This window comes from Plasmodium vinckei, assembly GCF_900681995.1.
Source record: "Plasmodium vinckei vinckei genome assembly, chromosome: PVVCY_08".
NCBI classification, from domain to species: domain Eukaryota; phylum Apicomplexa; class Aconoidasida; order Haemosporida; family Plasmodiidae; genus Plasmodium; species Plasmodium vinckei.
In genome coordinates, this window is record NC_051300.1 from 315,178 (window position 1) to 335,337 (window position 20,160).

Consider the following 20,160-nt stretch of genomic DNA (forward strand, 5'->3'; position numbering starts at 1 on the left):
CATAAACATGGATACCCGCAAAATCACTTATCTATACACATATAAATACGTAATATGCAAGTGGAAAATGAGGATAATACACCAGGATTTTTTCATAGGGATCATTAGACTTAAAACAATGCAAATAGAAAACAAATTGAAATAATTAAATATTCATATATGTATTATCCCTTTAAATATAGGAACATACGTTAATAAGCAATTCTACAACTAACAGTGCATACAATTGTTAATTGGTTTTTGCACTTATTGAATTACTGGATTTTTTTTTAAAAAATTCACTATCAAATATGTTGAAGGAGGCATGCTGAGTAAGTATATTCAAAGCCTTGTCGTATTTAATTTTTTTTTTTTCAAGATCTGATAAAAGAGAATACGTAATTTGTAGGTTTGAATAAGTAGACATTGAAAATATAAAAACTTTTAAATATTTAAAAAGGAGCAATATGAGTGATATATAATTTGAATATCTTGGATCTAGATATTGTTGTAAAATTGAAACTCTATATGTATTATTTGAAAAAACACCAGTAACGCATTCTGATAAATTCTCAGATATATTGTATTTGCGATAAAAACTAACCACTTCATTTTCCACAAAATCTCTATGGACTTTAATTCGAACATTTATAATTGATAATTCATTTTTTATTCGCTCATTAAATGGATTATCCAAGTGTACTTGCATTCTATCTAATAATTTATCTAAAGTATCTATGTAATAATCAAAAAATAAAGAATAACAAAATATGACTAATTCATTAAATAAATTTTCTTTATGTCCATATTCAAATAAATTAGTAATATAGCATGTTAGGTCTTTTAAATATTCTATAATATCAGAGTGAGTAGCTGCTGTATATTCTGTTAGCTTGCTCAATTCTTTTGTTATGACTGCATTTGAGTTTTTTGCGCGTAAATTACTTATTAATTTGTTTGATATATAATTTAAATTAAAACAATTATATGTATGTAAAAAATTATATATTGGATCAAATATTTTATAAGAAAAGTCATATATATCCATCTCATCAGAAGTAGAAGTCTGAATTCGCTCTTTTAATTCCTTTCTATCGAATTCAAAATCTATTGGTAATGATTCATATACTTTTCTCAACGCGTGCTCTTTTTGTAAAAATTCCCGAGCTAAAAATAAAAATGTATGTAAATTTCTATTAAACCCATAATAGTATTTTTCTATTCCTAAATGATCCAATAAGGTGTAAACTGAATCAGCTAGTTTGATGTTTTGGGTATATTTAAATTCGTCTGGGATCCTATTAATTGAATCTTTAAGTACTTTATAATTATAATAATAATTTTTTATTAACGTTTTTTCCAATTTGGTAATATTTGTTTTATGTCCATAAAATATATATGCATATCCTAATAAATGAGTTACAATTTTATCATAAAAAAATGTATCTATATTTCTAGCTGACGTATTTAATAGAATGTCTCTTGATCTTACAGTATTACTATTTTTATTTATATTATCTTTAATTGTTCTATCATTTTCACGTTCTATAATTTTTTGATTGGAATCTATAATTTTGGTAACCGTCGCAAGGTTAATTTCGTAATTATCCATAGAACTTTTATTTTTAGTTAAATAATCAGCATATAATTTATGAGGATTTGTATCTCCATCATATTTGTTTCCTTTATTATTTCCCCAAGCTTGAGATCCCCTCTCATCGGGGTTATCGCTAGATTTTATTTTTAAATTACTTTCATTTGTATCTTTTTGTTTGTAGCTATCGCTATCATCATCATTAGTTCTCAGCTTAGTAAAGCAATTCAAAATAGATGGATAACCATGATATATTTTTATTGCACCATCATTAATATTATATACAAATTCATCAAGTCCATATGATTCACTTGATAAGTTGTCTGTACATGTATTATCATATTCTGAGGAAGTTACTAATTCGCTATCCTCCTCTTCAATACTGCCACTACTACTTTCCTTTTTTTTATAGCTCTTTTTCCCACAACCTTTTTTCTGAGAATCGCTTGAGGATTTGGTTTCTGTTTTTTTTCTGACTGATGTATCCGATTTAGCATTGCTCAATATTCTATTGGCTCTATTTAATTTGCTAATGTGAAATGATCTATCAAAAAATAATAAAATGAAAAATTAAAGTAAATAAATTACATAAACTAATATAATAAACATATGGAATAGTTTCAACAAACCAATTTGTATGCCATTTTGGCTAACTATATGTAAAGCATATCAAAATGTTTATAGTTTCATTTAATGTTACCTGTGTTGTATAGCTTCATTTGTCCATACTAATAAAACATATGTATCAAATTTCAAACCGAATGCAAAAATAAAATTAAACAATATTACAAAAGAATGATTCATTTTCACGCCCACACAAATATGTTTAAAATTTATATAATTGGACACATACTTTATATTTAATAGTTTGTTTTACTAATTATTTAATTATTATATTTGGGGTGAGAGTTGTAAAAGTATTTCTTTATTTACAATGAATCTCTTCTCATATATAATCTAGGTATATACATAATGGTCTTAAAAATATTTATAATTCTAAGCCTTCATAGGATTAAACCCTTTTTATAGCATAATACAGACAAGGAATATGCAGCCATTTAATAATAAAAAATATAAAAATCAAATAATATTAACAAAATAAATAAAATTAAATAGAAAATATATTAAATAGTAATGTAAATTAATTATAATATATTACAGTATATTTTTATATATTAATTTGAAACATATAATCATAAATTTATATATATTCATAGACCTAAAAAATGACGAAAACTAAATATTCGGGATTCTATGGTAATATATTGGTTATTTTGATAAAAAAACTAAAAAAATGTATACTTTTGTTTACATATATTTATATAGTATTTATATGTAATGCATAATAAAAAATAAATATATTCTTCATATATTAATATAAAATGTATTATTTATATAACGCGAAAATGCATAATTAAACTTGTATTATTTAATTATGTACAATCTTATTATATAATTAAATAAAATTAGTCAAATATAAGTCAACCTGACATTGTTGTATACTTGTTTATATTTTATAACATTGGAAATAATAAACAGATTAAATTATACTCATCAATATCTTTTCATCAATTTATTTTTATAAATAAATTAGCAACATACATTATGTAATAATACATAATTTTGTATAACTCACTATCCAAATGATTATAATATTTTTCTATAAAATATTACAACACATGATTATAATAATTTTAACAAATTTTGAAATAATACAATTAAGAGATAAAATTATATAAAATAATTATTTTAGATGTTCTTATAAAGAAAAATAAAATTGTATTGTTTGCATAATCTAAATATTGACAAAAAATAAATATTTGCAATAGCATACTATTAATATAGATATAGTCTTATAATATATATTTTTTCGAAAATTAGATACTGTTTATTAAAGCACTATTAGATTAAAATTTATATAATTATAAATGTTGCATCATATATAAAAAAATAGTTCTAAAGACATAAAAAATTATATATTAGTAAAATTTTATTTTTTAATAACACCAATATTATATATAAAATATTATAAACTTTGAGACAGTGTGTCCGAGTGGTTAAGGAGTCAGACTAGAAATCTGATAGGCTTTGCCTGCGCAGGTTCGAATCCTGCCGCTGTCGAGTTTTTTAACTTTTAACAATAAATAAAAAGAAAAAGAGTTATAGTGAAAAAAACTTGTTTGCGATTATGGGGAAAATAATTTATTAATAAGAATAAAAAATATATAAACTAAATCCTTAATTAATTTTTAGGGACTGTTTTATATTATATTATTTTATTATGGCTAATAAATAAAATACAATACGAATATTTTTTCATAATAAATAATGAATGTATATTTGTTTGCAGTGGGATGGTTATAGTATGTAGCAATATATTTTTTTACTAATTAATAAATCAAAAATACTTAAGATTGCTCAAATATTCATATACTTATATATTAATTTAATGAAATATTTTTACTTGTATAATTTATGAAAATCATATATATATTATAATTAATTAATCACAAATGCAATATCATATCCATAATATTTTTTATAAATAAAACGTAACTTATTTATTTTTTAACGTATGCATAATAGTTAAAATTAAATTTCTTATTAAAATGTAGAAAGAAAACAAATCACAAAAAAATAATAAAGTAGTAAATATAATATTACTTATGTATATTTAATAAACAACCAAACTTTATTTATTATAACACATTATTATATATATATATGTTTTATACCTAATAAATATTTTAATAATGATCCATGTGGGTTTCGAACCCACGACCTTCGGTACATAAGACCGACGCTCTAACCACTGAGCTAATGGATCTTACACATGAAATTTAAGTGACTAATTAATAATAGTTTTTAATTTCCATTTCGCATAATATTGATAATAATTTATGTAATATATTATCCAAAATAAAAAATATAAAATGCTATTAAAAAGTAAAAGGAATTCATTTCCTTATTTTTTTTTTATCCTTTTACATTTTTTAATAAAGTAAATTGGCATTATATTGTTTTATATTTTTCCTTTATTTTTGTTTTCCATTCTTTATGTCCTCCAGCCCAAATATAATTAATATAAATATATATGTTATATTCATGTATGCATAATAGATTTATGGGTTTTTATTATAATGACAAATAAAGAATTAGGGGGTTGAAATGGGAATAATAATTATTCCCCAAAATAACGGATTCTATAAAACGGGAATACAATATTAAAACAGTTAACAAACAGAAATATATATGTGAAATTAACTAAATTATATTTGATCATATATGAAATTAAAAGCGAAAAATAAAATATACATTATACATTGCAACATATGGCTATAAACTTATTGCCGTTTCTCTTTTTTTTTTTTTAACAAATTATTTGATATTTACATAGTTATAATAAAAAATGTGCCTTATAATAAAACAAAATAAAAAAAAAGATAAATTATTAATAGAAAAATTTGGGGAAATGCCAATTACCGAAAAATTAGTGTAAATTATAGATAATACATAAAAAAATAATAAAACATCGTTTTAAAATCATACGTAAATCATTCGCAATGGCATGTGTGCCCAAATCATATATTTATGAAAAATTAATAAACAATGCTTTAATATATATATATATATATATATATATATATTATATATATTAACTATATGATGAGACAATTTATGCTAATGAAAAAGCTTGTTAGTGTCTGTTTCTACGAAAAAACAACATGGTATACTTTGAACAACAAATTTATTAGTATAAATAATATTACTGATTGTTTTGTAAATGACACATTAAGGGCTAATTAAGTTTTCCAAAGCAGAAAATCTTATCCTAAAAAAAAATATGAGAATGAAATATATTTTTATAAGCAATATAGTACAAAATACCATTGTGTGAAATATACGCGCATTAAAACGTTTGTTATTTATCTTTTATTTCTATAAAATAATTTTTACCTTCTTCTAAAGCGTCCTGTTTGACCAGTGTATGCATTCGCACTGATATTCTCTTTCTTTTTATGTTCAGGATTTTGGAATATTATAATGACAACTGATAAATTATCGAGGGATTTTCTTTTATATGCCAATTGGCATAATGCTTCAGCTGCAACATTAGGGTTATTATTTTCGACTAATGACGTCCTAACAGTATTAACAGCTTCTTGGGAAGTCATTACATCGAATATCCCGTCACAGCAAATTATTAAAAATTCGTCATCATCCGTTAATTTTATTTGAAATATATCGGGCTCACAAATTAACCCTTTTAACTTTTCGTTAGTTTTTTTATCAAAAGATCCAAAGCCTCGACATACTCCTAAACATCCACCTAAATATCCTTCTTGATCTAATATTCCACCTGAATTTATAATTCGCTGTTCTTCTTTTTTATTTATACTTGCCTTATGATCTACTGTTATTACAACAGCGCGACCATTTTTACTTAAGACACAACGACTATCCCCTATATTTGCTATATAAGCCATATTGTTTAATATAACACTAACACAAGCAGTGCTACCACTCGAAAAATCCGAGTGATTATTTTCTCTGCTATTTGCAGACTTTTTACACAAATGCTCATCCATTCTTTGAAAACCATATTTAAGTGCATTACATATACTGTTACCATTTATATAATACGAATAAACATGTATATGTAATAGTTTTTGAATTATATTTACAGCATTTTCACCATTATGCCCATCATATATTGCACAATACATATATGGACTATTATGCATATTGCTGTTTTCGGTATTGTTCGATTTAAATAGATTATCAAAATATTCTCTATTAAGATAATCATCGGACCATAGGTCTTCAGTAGCATTGGTATCAGCACCATGATGCTTACAATTATCGAACAAATTTTTACACTCATTGTGTATAAAATCGCATATGCTCGAAATTGTTACTACCCTATCTTCATTATATGTTCTATTACCTTTGGAACTAAAAAATCCCGACTTGAAATTCTTCCATTTTTCGTTTTCTTTGTTTTGTTTATTTTCGTTTATATAATTATCGCAAGGTATATTATTTGGTTTTTCACTTATATTTTCATTACATATATAAACATTTCTTTTAATTTCTGATTTTTGACTTATACGTACATTTGTATCAGTCAAAGTCGTGGTAATACCACATTTGGTGTGATCATTTTTATTATAATACAATGTTTCATACACTGAACAATTATCTACATTATCAGATTTTACTTTGCTACATTTTTCAGAGGTTTTAATTATATATTGATGCGATTTTAGTAGAACTTCATTTTTTTCAAGGGAACTCACATGAACCTTATCATTACCGGCACTATTATTATTAGGCAAACTAGTATACGACTTTGCACCTTCTATCATTATTGAAGCATCAGGATTGCTTCCTTTTTTATTGATAGAATTTATTTTATTCCTTTCATTATTTATATATGAGTATTCATACTTAATTGATTCTTTATCATATTGATAATCTGAATTTTCTTTAACTGCATGTATTTTGACGTTATTATAAGTAATTTCTTCAGTTTTACTTATAAATACTGATAATGAATCTCCTGCATTTTTTATTTTGCTGTCAATGTCCTGAAAAGCACAAGTTGAATCACGAGGGGTCCCTAAATTGCTACTACTATTTTGGCAATTAACTAAAGAATTATCATAACATCTTTGGGAAAGCATATGATTACATGGGCACTTATATTGATTAGTGTGCTCATTTTGGGAGCTATTTTGTTTCCCTTGACTATTGTCAATATCGGCAGTATTGAGCTCATTAGTATTGGCACAGTTTCCGATATAATTACATTCACCTGAGCACCTTTTTCTATATCGAGTATCACCAATATAATTGCATTCAGTATTTGTTTTAATAATAAAGGTATCAGAGCTTTCATAGCTTGTATCATTTTTACATATAGATATATCATTTTCATGACTATGAATAGGATTAGTAGAATCAGGATATGTATTTGTTATTACATCCTCATTATGACCACATGGCTTTTTATTTGTATTGTTAAATATAATACCATTATTATTTTTATTATATAGAATATCGTAATTATTACCACAACATGACTTATATATATTATCGTTGGTGGTGTTATTATATTTTTCCGTATTGATATTTTCTATATAATAATTATGCGGATTTATAATATCTTTATGATTATTATCATTTGTGGTATTAGTAATTCGATCGGTGTATTTCTTTAATTTTTCCTCTTTATATAATTTTCTTAATTGATCTAAATTTATGAGGCTTTTCAATATGCTACGTTTACTACTATCCTGAGGTATAACATTACATCCATTTTCATATTGGCTATTCGAGAAATTATGTAAGTATCCTACATTAATATGTGAGATGAATAGCTCTATATAATTATAATTTCCATGCTTATATTCCTTCCAAAAATTGTCTTTAAAAAACACTGAGACCCCTATGTATAATATCTCATACTCTTCGTTGAATATTATTGGTATTACATCAAATTCACATTTTTTATTTTTAAAACTCCCATAATAATCTAAAGTGGAAATAAAACGCCATTTGTTTTTCTTCTTATATTTAAATTCTTTCCACAAATTTATATTCTTCTCATTGTTAATGTAACATTTTAAATTGTAGCTATTTAGGTCCTCTATCAAATCAAATATCTTGCCGTATACATAAATCGAGTAATCCCTTTCGAAATTATTGCCGTATACCTTATTCATATGCAACTTTGTCGAAATTTTGAACACGGGGTAAAAAAAAAGGAGGGTAGAGGAAGCATAAATATTTAAAGCGATTCAATAATAAATCAAATTGAATAAACTAAAACATGAACAACCATTGGTTTGGTTAAATAACATACATATAAATATATGCATGTACAAATACTTACACAAAGCAATTACAACTTCCTAATTTGGTTTAAGCCTATTCTAGCCATATATATCCATAATATATGAATAGTTTCATGTTCTTTTTAAAGGCTTAAACATAATTTTTTACACAATTTATAAAAATTTATCATTTCAAAAAAATGCTATATGCAAACATTAATCTCGAATTATTAGGGATTCCCTTCTTTGTTTTTTTGTTATAATCATTTATAATTCTATCATGCCAATTATCAATATACAAAATGATAAATTAAAAAATATATTTATATGTCATATTATATGCATATTATTATATTGCATTCATATGTATTAATAAAGCATAGTAATACTTTTATTTATTTTATTTTTTTGCCATACTTGTATTATATAATGATGCATTTATACATCACCCATTTTACACAAGATTGTACTTTCTTTTTTTTCATTATATTTTGTAAAAAAAAAAAAACATTTTTTTATTATATAATTTTCATAGAAAAAATATAAAAAATATGCAAATAATCATAAAATAAAAAATGGTTTTAATATATATTAAAAATAAAAAAATAATTAAATTATGAATACATATACTCGTTACAAAAAAAATACGCTCACTAAATTGTATTTTTTTTTAAAAAATAAGAATATAAAAACTTTTATTCTTAAAACATTATTAGCATTTTCTTCTTTTTTTTATAACATTTTATGAAAGCGAAATATGTGATAAATAAGATTTATATAAAGTGTATAAGAATATAATTACCAAAAACACAAAAAAAAAAAAACGATTACATGTTTACAAACCATTATTTTTATTTACCATTCTATAAATAAGACAAAGTTGCTTATTATGTGCAAAAACAATATGTTATTGTTTGTTTTTCAGCATTCTTTCCTTTTTGTTATATCTTTTAAAAAAATAAATAACCAAAGTATTTAAAAAATGTTACCAATTTACGCATGCATTTCAAATAAAGTGGTTTTGTTTGAAAATAGGAAATATAATTTTTCAAGTAATAAATGTATATATTATAAAATGTTTAAGAAAAAACATGCATATATGTCTAATTTCAATGTATTAAAGTGAGTTTATTTTTATTTGTAAAATACACAAATTCATTGATGATTTGTTCGTTTTGCTATAATATGATAATTATACCGATAAATAATACAAATCGAAAGTTTGAAATATTTTTTATATAAATAACATTATCACATTTTTACGAATTTTGTCATGCTTTTAAGTTACAAAACATAACTTGATATATACCCACGTGTTCTATCCAATTATAAAAATGTATAGATGAATAAATTCAAAATATTTTTTACACAATATTAAAGAGGACGGTGATAAGTGTTAATCCAAAGAATTGTATTTTATAGAATAAGTTAATTATGCAATTATTTTTAGTACTTCAATTTTTCCAAAAAGAAAAAAACACACCACATTTGATATATACAGGTTTTCGTTCTAATATCTACTCTATAACTTGCACTATTTTTTTGGTTATCTGATTTTTATATATATATTTTTTTCCTTTTTTACGATAACCTCATTAACAATATTGCTTACAACGAGATAAAATAACAAAGTTTTTCCATGAAAATAAAGGAACTATATTTTATTAACTTTGGGTAATGAACTTGACGTCATTGTTTTTTCATTTTTCTTTTTTGTCTCTTTACTTTCCTTTCTTTTCACATCTCTATCCTGTGGCGTTTTGCACGTTCAGAATATTTTGTTTACCTTTTTAACGCAACATTATGCGCTAGTATTTATTTCAATTTATTTATTCGCATAGAGTATTAAAAAAATAGTGATTAAAATTTTATTTTTCACTCTGCGTATTTGCAAATAAAAAATTATGGTGGAACATATTAAAAAAAAATATTAAATAAATAAAATAAAACCATTAACATATTTACCAAATAAATCATAAACTTGTTACATTCCATACTATTAAAAAAATATATTGATAATACTATTATATGTTAAAGGCAAGCTTTCATTTTTATTCATATTTATTAATATATTTTACTGCATTTTTTTGAAGTTTCAAAAAAGTAAAAATAAGTAAAAACATAATATTACGTAGTATAAAATAATATGCTAATTTGAGCCAACGCTTGTAAGTAGTAATATTTCGAATGAACTGTAATCAAGCATATTCCAAATTGCAAACGAAAAAGGAACGAAGTTAATATAGAGATAGAGAAAAATAAAAAAGGAAATGCATAGATAGTTACCAAAATGGATTTAATTGTCATCACGCCCTATGATGAAGAACTGGATGATATCGAAGAGCTAAATAATAAAATATTGGCTCTTGAAATGATAAAACATAATAAGTCAAATGTAAATAAAAATGCAGATAATTCATGCCCTAATATAAAAAAGTTAGTGTTACCAGGTGAAGCAGTATTAGAAAAAAAAGATAAACCCAGATTCTTAAAGGGGAGTGGGTTGTATGAAGAAGAAGAAAATTTTTGTGCATGTATATTGGGAAGTGTAAATTATATAAATAAATTAGTATATGTAGAACCATTGCGAGGAAAATATACGGGTTCAGTAGGTGATTTATTAGTTGGAAAAATAAAAGATATAAATAATGATAAATGGGTTGTAGAAATTGGATCATATTGTAGGGCCTTATTATCAATAACACAAACTAATATAAGCTTATTTAGTCAAAGAATACGATTATATAATGATGTTATAAATATGATTAATATATACAAACCCAATGATGTTATTGCATGTGAAGTTCAAAGAATATTAACAGATGGCTGTATTATTTTACATACTAGATCATCTATATATGGTAAATTATCGAACGGAATTTTAATTACAGTTCCACAAACATTAGTACAAAATCAGAAGAAGCACATCTTTGTATTCCCATGTAATGTACAAATAATTTTAGGAATGAATGGATTTATTTGGATTTCTTCTCCAATTAAAAAATCGAAAGACACAAACCCAAACAGTATCGATGAAAATATTGAAGAGAATAAATTTGAAGAAGTAGATGATACTACTCGAAAAAATATTAGTATCATTAGTAATATTATTAAATTATTAGCCAAATATCATATTAATATTAATTATGATATTATTACTAAAATATATATGCAATATACTTCGAATAAAAGTAATACACCCAGTTACATTTTAAAACCATATGTATCTGATTCTTATCTATTTAGTTATTTAGAGAATTTTACTAAATAATAATCATCATATTTTTTTCATTCTTTCGTATTTCATTAAGCACAATTGTGTATATACTTGTTCATTGGGGCAATTTGTGACCCTTTAACAATACTTACTTACATATTAGGATATATATATATGATTATATTTCGAATAATCTAAGAATATGTTTCTACCGACTAATTTTTAGTAATTTGTTCTCGCTTCAAATTAAATAGGCTAACTAAAGATATATATAACATTTATTTTATCAGTTTTCTATTATATTATTATATATATTTTTTGACAAAATTTGATGCTTTTTTCATACTTTTTTATCATGCATCAATTTTTTATTTGTTTAGTTTATATTTACGTGTATAATGTTACTATTTATACAAAAACACATTAAACGCTTTTAAAAAAACATACGTTTATAAATACATTATGTAAATATATATAGTGTGTTCGAAAAGATTATTCATATGTGTATGCATATGGGTCATGCGAATATATAATCAGATATACTATATATTAATGCTCTCTTAAAATTATAGGGAAACAATTAGAGCATATTTTTCCGTTTTGATGAAAATATATCAATTGAGTCAAGATGCACCAAGCATCATTAAGCCACAAAAAACATATTTGAAGGCATTTATTTTTTTCTTTTTTCAGTTACGTTAAATATATATATGCATTAAAATTGAGAATGACACATCAATAATAAGGAAGGTATGCGAAGGAGGAGAAAAGAAACAAAAACATTTATCATATTGCCATGATGTCAACTAAAGTGAAAAACCAACAACTTAATCTATATGTTGTTTTCTCTTGTACGAGATGTCTTTATACTTGAAACAAAAGTTTGCATTTTATTCTTCAAAATTTCATGGTTTTTCCTTGTATGCTTTAATTGTAGTTGCAAGTTTGTTCTCCCTTTCTTAAACTTTTCCATTTCTTCATGCATTTTGTTCTTATTATTTAATAACTTATTATATTTATTATTATTTTTTTCTACATTTTCTCTCATCATACTTATCCTTGATTCCATATAAATAATGTCTTTATCAATATTTTCTTGTGCTTTTATTAGTTTTGTTTTATTTTTTTTTAATTGAAATAATCGACTTTTATAGGCTTTATTTCTATTAATTTCAGTGATTATATTATTTTCTAAGCTCTCATTTATTCCGCTAAAATTAGTTATACTTTTTTCTAATTTTTTTAATTCTTTATTATTCTCTGATAATTCTTTATTCAATTTTTTTGTGATTGCCTCTAAATTTTTTATCCTTTCGACTGTATATATTATACCACCTCTATTCTTTCTTAATTTTAGTGATAAAAAATTTGTGTAATTATTCATATATGATGATGCATCTTTTACTTCCTTTAAATTAATGGATTCAATTTTGTTCATTATTTCGTTTTCTGAGACTTTGATTTTCATTTTTATTTCGTTTCTAAAGAAAAGGCCTACAAAATATATTTCAAAACTTTCTATTATATAATATTATTAAAGACAAAGAATCTATCAGTTTCCTTTCTAAATATTTTCACTTATATTTCTCTTAATATGTTCCTTATTTAATATATCGTATATACTCACACCCGTTTACACACATATAATTGACGTTGTAAACACACAATAATTTAAGGATTGGGGATTTATACAAATAGCAATAAGTATTCGAATGTGGCTTAAAAAAAAACAATAAAGAATAAATTAGCTAATTATATACATACAAAATAAAAATAGTCGGTTATCTAACTTATATTACTAAAATATAATGCAAATAGTTATTTTAAAAATATGCTTATGCTTCGTCTTTAATTTACAAAATATAGCTATTACGCTTATAGAATATATAGAGACATTTTTTTTGAAAAATACCTCGAAATTATTAAGCAAACAATGATTTATCAAACAACATACAGTTTTATAAACACAAAGGATACATAAATGAATAAATAAATATATATACATTCATTGTATATATGGAAGGAACAAATTGCATAATTGTAAAAAATATATGGGACTTAAAATTGAAATAATGACTAATAGGTAATTGTCTAATATTTTAAAAGTATAGTAATATCCTCCTTTTTTATCTTATATATTTTAATTACTGCAACAAAATTATATATATTTTATTTTGGAAATATTTCTACATTTTAAGGTTATTATTTTTTTTTGAGAACACCCAACAGTGCAATAATAAATTGCGCAATGTAGGAATAATAAAATTTTACAATTATGTTTTTTCCCGTTTTTTTAATAAATATCCTTTAAAAAAACATATAACAAGGAATAAAATATTTTACGACAAAATGAAATATAATTTTTTAAATTAATGAAAATTTTAATTGCAATTTATTATACATATTTTATAATTATGAAAAATTTTACTGTCCTTATTTTGTTCACTTTTTAGTATTGTGTCCATAAACTGTTTTACATAGTCAATTCCCCTCTTTAGTATAATATATATATACCATAGAATTGTATTTTTTGTTTAATTTTGGATAATTTATCATTTAGTTAAATATGAGTATTACTAATTTATCACATGACAACTCTTTTTAAATATATATATATATATGGACAATATGATATCAGCACACACAATATGCCAAAAAAACTGATTTATGGTATAAAAGTATACACATATAGAAAAATACTCAAATATGATTATGCGTCCATTCTAGAGCATTTTAGATATTTCTAAGTATAAAATGCATATATTCTGTAATTAACCATATTACAATTAAATAATCAATTAAAACGGCGAACTTTCCTTATGAATAATAATATACATCCCCCTTATAAACATATATAGTAGGAATAAAAGAAATTGATTAATCTGTTTTTATTATCAAATCATAAAAGAAAATAGAGAACTTATTATGTTTGTAGATTTTTTGGGGGGTGTTGCAACTACTCACATTGTTTTATATATGCCCAAATATGCACATACTATATATATTATTTTAAATGTATAATTTCTTAAGCTTGGATTAAAAATATGGAAAATTTATGTATTTTATGACATTTTTTAAAAAATATAAATTATGTTTGTATTAAATACATTAACATATATAACATTTTAAATGAAAGAGCATACAGGTGGGTATTATTTTTTTTAATAAAAACGTTGTCGCTTTTTATTCCTCCTTATTTTTTCTCTGCATTAAAAAAATAAAATAAAATGCCACGATAATCGTTATAAATATATAAAAAAAATTTATATTTTAGCGTTATTTTAATTTTATTTTTATAGTTATTTTAATTGATGCCTTTTTATTTTTACATATTTGCATTTTATAAATTCGCCATTTTTGTTGTGAATTCATATATAAAGGAACAGCGAAATTATTTTTTGAAGTACCCCTCCGCTTTATGAGTATAAATTAAATCGTGAAATCATTTTACTTATATAGATATTTAATTGAAAAAAAAGAGAAAAAATATATTGTATTATATGTTTATAAATTACATTGTTTAATTTAAATATAATTATTTATATATTTTTATAGCTATTCTTTGCCCTATATACATATATATAAATGCATTTATATAAATAGGTATATATGTCTTTAGCTACAAACACCACATTCATGTGTACGTTAGTACATAAATGTGACAAGTCTTTAATAAATTTATGATTAATTTACAATTAGAGCGTTTTATCACGCTTTTTATTAAAAGAAAGTAGTAAAGAATTCCAAAAAACAATAATATAACATGGTAAACATAAATTGGCCTGGGTTACTAAAATGGTCTACTAAATATTCAGGTAATTAATTCACAAATAAAACATAAATAATCAAATATATAATACAAAAGGCCCTGCTCATAATAATCATTTCAATGCGTATATTTTATATACATGTCTTTTCACACTATATTCAAAAGAAAATAATACTCATTGTAAAACTGTTTTATATATGCCTTTTTTTTTAATCAAAAATATATTATTGCTATACATTTTTTTCAATAATTATTCTCTCATACACATATCGTCACTTCTGTTTATCGCACTGCAGATGGAACTATCGATACAAATAAGAGGCTCAGTAAAGAAGACATCGAGTTTTTACAGGGCGCAATAAAAGAAGCCTTAAGTCAAGTAGAAGATCCATATGAAGCTATAGGTGAAGCAGTTCGAAATTTTGAAAGCAAAGATGAAGGTATTATATTAGCTTCTGCAAAAATAATTGAAAGACTAGTAGATGAATACCCGGAAGTAGCTAAAAATTTAGATAAAATAAATGCATTAGATCCTTTATTAAAGTTGTTAGAAAGCAATAATAATCACATATTGGAATCAGTTTTACAAATATTCTCTCTAGCATTATCTAACAATCCTGTTTTGCAAGATTGTGTTTTTAAAAAAAATGGTTTAAAAATATTATTATTAAAATTACAAGAATCCAAGCAAACCACGGTTGATAAAAAATTAATAACTGCTATATCAGCATTGATTAGACATCATGATGAAGGAGAAAATAAATTTATTGACTATGGTGGTATAGCATTTCTTGTTTATGGCATGCAAACAAATATATATAAATATCAAGAAAAATCAGCATTACTTTTAAAGCATTTAGTTCATCAAAATAAAATCACATTTGAAATATTTGAAAAAAATAAAGTTATGAATGGACTTATAGCATTAACTAATAATAAAAATATCGATGAAACTGGTATACAATATGGTGAAACTACAGCTGAGCTATTTTTAGCATTAATGCAAAATCATAGGCATAAATTAGCAAAGGGTGGCTATCTCAAACAGATAAAAGAATTAATCGAAGGAAGATTAAATTATTTGACTGTCATTCAGGATAACGCTTCTTATGATGTATCGCAGGAAATTGATCTTTTTAAGGAATGCCTAAAATTGACGAAGTGAGAATCAATATTCATATGCATTCACCAGTATTATAAATTATATACATATATTTTTATAATTATTAGTTTGTTTTATTTCTATATTGGATGTTTGACTGATTTATTTATTCATCCTTTTTTATTATTACCTTTCCTCTTTGACACAGATGGCCAGGTGTTAAGCAATGACAAGAAAAAATTATAAAGCACAATTTTAAAAATAGTTTATACATATAAAAGTAACTTTGCATACTTTAGTAATGAAACAAAATTCTTTACAAAAATTTAAAGAAACATTGATGTGGTAATTATTCCACATATACAAAATAAAATTATCAAATAATGTTGAATAAATTTAACAAAAAATCAAAATATTCTCATAAAAACAATAAAACAAAAAAAGAACATGAAATAGTTGGATAGACTGTGTAGTTTGAGGGATGAGAAAAATAATTCGTATCTTAATAAATTTGAGACTTTTATAATATTTTTTTTGTAATAACGTGTTTCATTTTTACTTCGTGATATTATCTTCGTTTTTTTCATTTCGTCTCTTTTCGTATATTTCTTTCAATTTGTTTCCTTATTTTCACATTTCCCTTACCAACCCACATATCGATCACTTGCAGAATTAACAAACTGATTATCACGTTTAAGGGTGATAGCCTTTTTGTTAAAATAGATGGGGTAATTTAAAGTCATTTTTCCCAGATAGTTTTTCCTAAAATCAGAGACAATTCTCATGGAAGCTTGATTTAAATCGTTATTGAATCTATCTCTTGCTAATTTTTGAATAAAATGATAAGCAGAAAATTGTCCTTGTGAATTTATGCAATCAATAAAATTAATTTGATATCTATTTATAATTTTTTTTAAATCTACATATTCATTGTCATATAAATAAGTATTATAAATATTTTGTATTAGCACTTCAGCAATATTATATATGTCATACATTTTTGGTGATATATGATTGCATAAAGCTAATAGATATATATTATTTTCTACATGCATATAACTATTATAATTTTTAATATTAACAACATTATCAATTGAATAATCCTTATTATTTTTATTATATATCTCATCTAATATTCTGTTATTTTTATCATATACTCTTTCCCTGAGTTTATATAAATTATGAGCTATAATACCTGGGGTGTCTATTAGTTCATATTTTTTTGTTGAATACATTTGTATATTTTTTGTTAAACCCGGTAAATCATATGATTTGGTTTTTTTAATTTCCAATATTTTATTTATTAGTGCAGATTTACCAACATTTGGTAACCCTAAAAATATGCATTTCACTTTATAATTGTGTATCCCTTTTTTCCTCTTACTTTCGATAACACGCTCACAAAGTCTATTTATTAATTTTTTGAGAACAATAATTTCTTTTTTCCCATTTTTCGCATCAACAAATATTACTGCACTCTTTTTCATAGGGTTATTATTACCACTATTTATAGAAGCATTCAAATCACTTTTTATATTTCGATTAAACTTTTTGTCACTCCAATAAAGCTTTCTTCTGTAGTAGTTTCCCCACTCTTCTGTTCCCTTTACAGAGGCCCTATCACAATTAGTATAAACAATAATTTTCGGTTTATTTGTAAATATATCAAACATATTGAGTGCATATAAATCATCAAACACAAATGGAATTATTCCATTTCTGACTTCAATAATGATATCACTTATTTTTATATAATCTGGTATTTTCATAATTATTCTTTTCATAAATTTTGGAAACCAATGTACTTTAACTCTTCCACATAATAAATTTTCATTCAAATTATTTTTTATTATGTTTTCGTTTTTATACTTTAATGATGTTTTTACATTTTCTTTAAATAATTCTAGTACTGATACATTGTTTTTTAAAAATAATTCTGTTCCTTCTTCTTCGTTATTATAATTTGAAACTACTTCTTCTCCTTTTTCTAGTTTTAATCCACCATCATTAGTACCATATTCGTCTCCTTTTATTAACAAGTTATTACTTTCTATCTTTACATTTGCAAACATTTGATCACTAAATGTTGATATTCGCTTTTCTTCTGCATAACCTTTTTGGGGCTTAAAAAAATTTACCTCTTCTATTAAATTATTTTCCTTATTCCTTCCTTTTTTATAAAATGCTAATCCATTTTCAACATCTTCTGATTTGTCAATTGTTTTCAATTTTTCACTCTTTTCATTATTACTATCTTTTTCAGTCTTTTCATCAGAACAGACCTGATCATTGTTGTTTTCCCTTACATTATCACTTGTGTTACTTCCCTTATTGTTATCATTGTTAAAAACATTTTTCAAACTTTTCAAAATTTCAGACTTTTCCTTCAATTTGTTTATCATATAACTATATTGGGTGAACAAAAAGTTGTCTATGTTTTTCTTCATAACGAATGTAACTTTAAGATTTTCATGAACATCGTTGCTTATTTTACTATCTTCCTCATCTTCTTTTTTTAATTTTTCATATTCACTCTTGTAGCTTTTTTCCATTATTTTTCTTATTTCATCTTTATATGTACTAGCATTTTCGGTTAGAACCTTCAATTTCTCTGCTTCCAATTTTTCATAATCTTCCTTTGATCGATTGTTAAAATATTCATCAAATGTCGGGAAATATTCACTATTCCCAACTTCCCTTCCATATTTTCCCACATTCGACCAATCTTTATTCTCTGTATCGGTTTTATCTTCTTTTTTTTCTTTTCTTCTTAGCCTTTTCCTCTTGAAATCATTGTTATATACCTTATTAAAATTTTGTAAAAAATATAATTTTTTTTCCGATATATTTTTTTTTGAATATACATCACACATTCTGAACTTTCTTATTTGTTTGTGTCTGCTTGTGTTAATACCCTCTAAATTTATATTCTCGTTTACCATTTTTAACTGTATGCATAAAATTTTATGTATCAAGCATATAACCATCAAGTATGGGAAAAACATTTTTGTTGCTATATTTTTGTGTCACCTTTTCTGCATATTCAAGTACATATATTTATACTATTATACCTTTTTTTGCAAAACCACCCAAAGGGTAAGCACAAAAAAAGAAACAAATAGGAATCACATTTACATACACATAAAGAGACATCAAAGTTGCATAGATAAATAAATATACGTATATACTGAGACCATATATGTCCCTATATATTATATCCTATTGTGTGTGCTAGCAAAGGGAATTAACCCCAATTGACGCCATTTTAAATGGGACAAAATTTTAATAATACAATTAATATTCAATTGAAAAAATTAAATAATAAAATAAAACTAATATCTTTATTACTCCATCTCTTTATCATATATATTTCAAGAATTAATAACTACATCACAACAAAGTAGCCTATTGGAGATATCGATTTTTGTATTAGCTCTATTAGTTGCACCAAATAATGTTTTTAATTTCGTCCGCATGTATTATATGTCTGAATGAATATACGCATGGGGATGCATATATCTACAGTAATTGTAATAGTAAAATGGCTCGTTCCTTGAATTAGGTATATTAAAAAAAACTATCTAAGATATTTTATTATATTTATGTTCTTAGTTTTGTATACACTTTTTGTATTCCTGGAAATTTTTGTTTTCCCCTATC

General features: G+C 23.8%; 6 protein-coding genes and 2 non-coding genes across 8 annotated transcripts; 3 read left to right on the top strand and 5 right to left on the bottom strand.

The window, feature by feature from the left end:
* Window positions 1-229: 229 nt before the first annotated feature.
* PVVCY_0800790 (erythrocyte vesicle protein 1, putative) lies at window positions 230-2,377 on the bottom strand (the record flags this gene model as incomplete). Its single annotated transcript, XM_008626887.1, has 2 exons — window positions 230-2,117; window positions 2,274-2,377. The coding sequence occupies 2 exons, from the start codon at window positions 2,375-2,377 to the stop codon at window positions 230-232; spliced, it is 1,992 nt and encodes a 663-aa protein (XP_008625109.1).
* A 1,235-nt stretch (window positions 2,378-3,612) lies between these two features.
* PVVCY_0800800 lies at window positions 3,613-3,694 on the top strand. The gene has a single exon. It is a non-coding gene; the product is annotated as a tRNA-Ser (tRNA).
* A 633-nt stretch (window positions 3,695-4,327) lies between these two features.
* Window positions 4,328-4,400, bottom strand: PVVCY_0800810. Its single transcript has one exon. It is a non-coding gene; the product is annotated as a tRNA-Ile (tRNA).
* Window positions 4,401-5,365: 965 nt separating this feature from the next.
* Window positions 5,366-8,301, bottom strand: PVVCY_0800820 (protein phosphatase PPM1, putative; the record flags this gene model as incomplete). The annotated part of the gene is made up of 2 exons (XM_008626888.2): window positions 5,366-5,405; window positions 5,531-8,301. 2 exons carry the CDS (start codon window positions 8,299-8,301, stop codon window positions 5,366-5,368), a joined length of 2,811 nt encoding a protein of 936 aa, XP_008625110.2.
* A 2,401-nt stretch (window positions 8,302-10,702) lies between these two features.
* On the top strand, window positions 10,703-11,683 carry PVVCY_0800830 (exosome complex component RRP4, putative; the record flags this gene model as incomplete). The annotated part of the gene is made up of 1 exon (XM_008626889.1): window positions 10,703-11,683. One exon carries the CDS (start codon window positions 10,703-10,705, stop codon window positions 11,681-11,683), a length of 981 nt encoding a protein of 326 aa, XP_008625111.1.
* A 778-nt stretch (window positions 11,684-12,461) lies between these two features.
* Window positions 12,462-13,097, bottom strand: PVVCY_0800840 (conserved Plasmodium protein, unknown function; the record flags this gene model as incomplete). Its single annotated transcript, XM_008626890.1, has 1 exon — window positions 12,462-13,097. The coding sequence occupies one exon, from the start codon at window positions 13,095-13,097 to the stop codon at window positions 12,462-12,464; it is 636 nt and encodes a 211-aa protein (XP_008625112.1).
* A 2,295-nt stretch (window positions 13,098-15,392) lies between these two features.
* Window positions 15,393-16,730, top strand: PVVCY_0800850 (conserved Plasmodium protein, unknown function; the record flags this gene model as incomplete). The annotated part of the gene is made up of 3 exons (XM_008626891.2): window positions 15,393-15,444; window positions 15,695-16,559; window positions 16,709-16,730. The coding sequence occupies 3 exons, from the start codon at window positions 15,393-15,395 to the stop codon at window positions 16,728-16,730; spliced, it is 939 nt and encodes a 312-aa protein (XP_008625113.2).
* Window positions 16,731-17,141: 411 nt separating this feature from the next.
* PVVCY_0800860 (ribosome biogenesis GTPase A, putative) lies at window positions 17,142-19,442 on the bottom strand (the record flags this gene model as incomplete). The annotated part of the gene is made up of 1 exon (XM_008626892.1): window positions 17,142-19,442. The coding sequence occupies one exon, from the start codon at window positions 19,440-19,442 to the stop codon at window positions 17,142-17,144; it is 2,301 nt and encodes a 766-aa protein (XP_008625114.1).
* Between the last annotated feature and the right edge of the window lie 718 nt (window positions 19,443-20,160).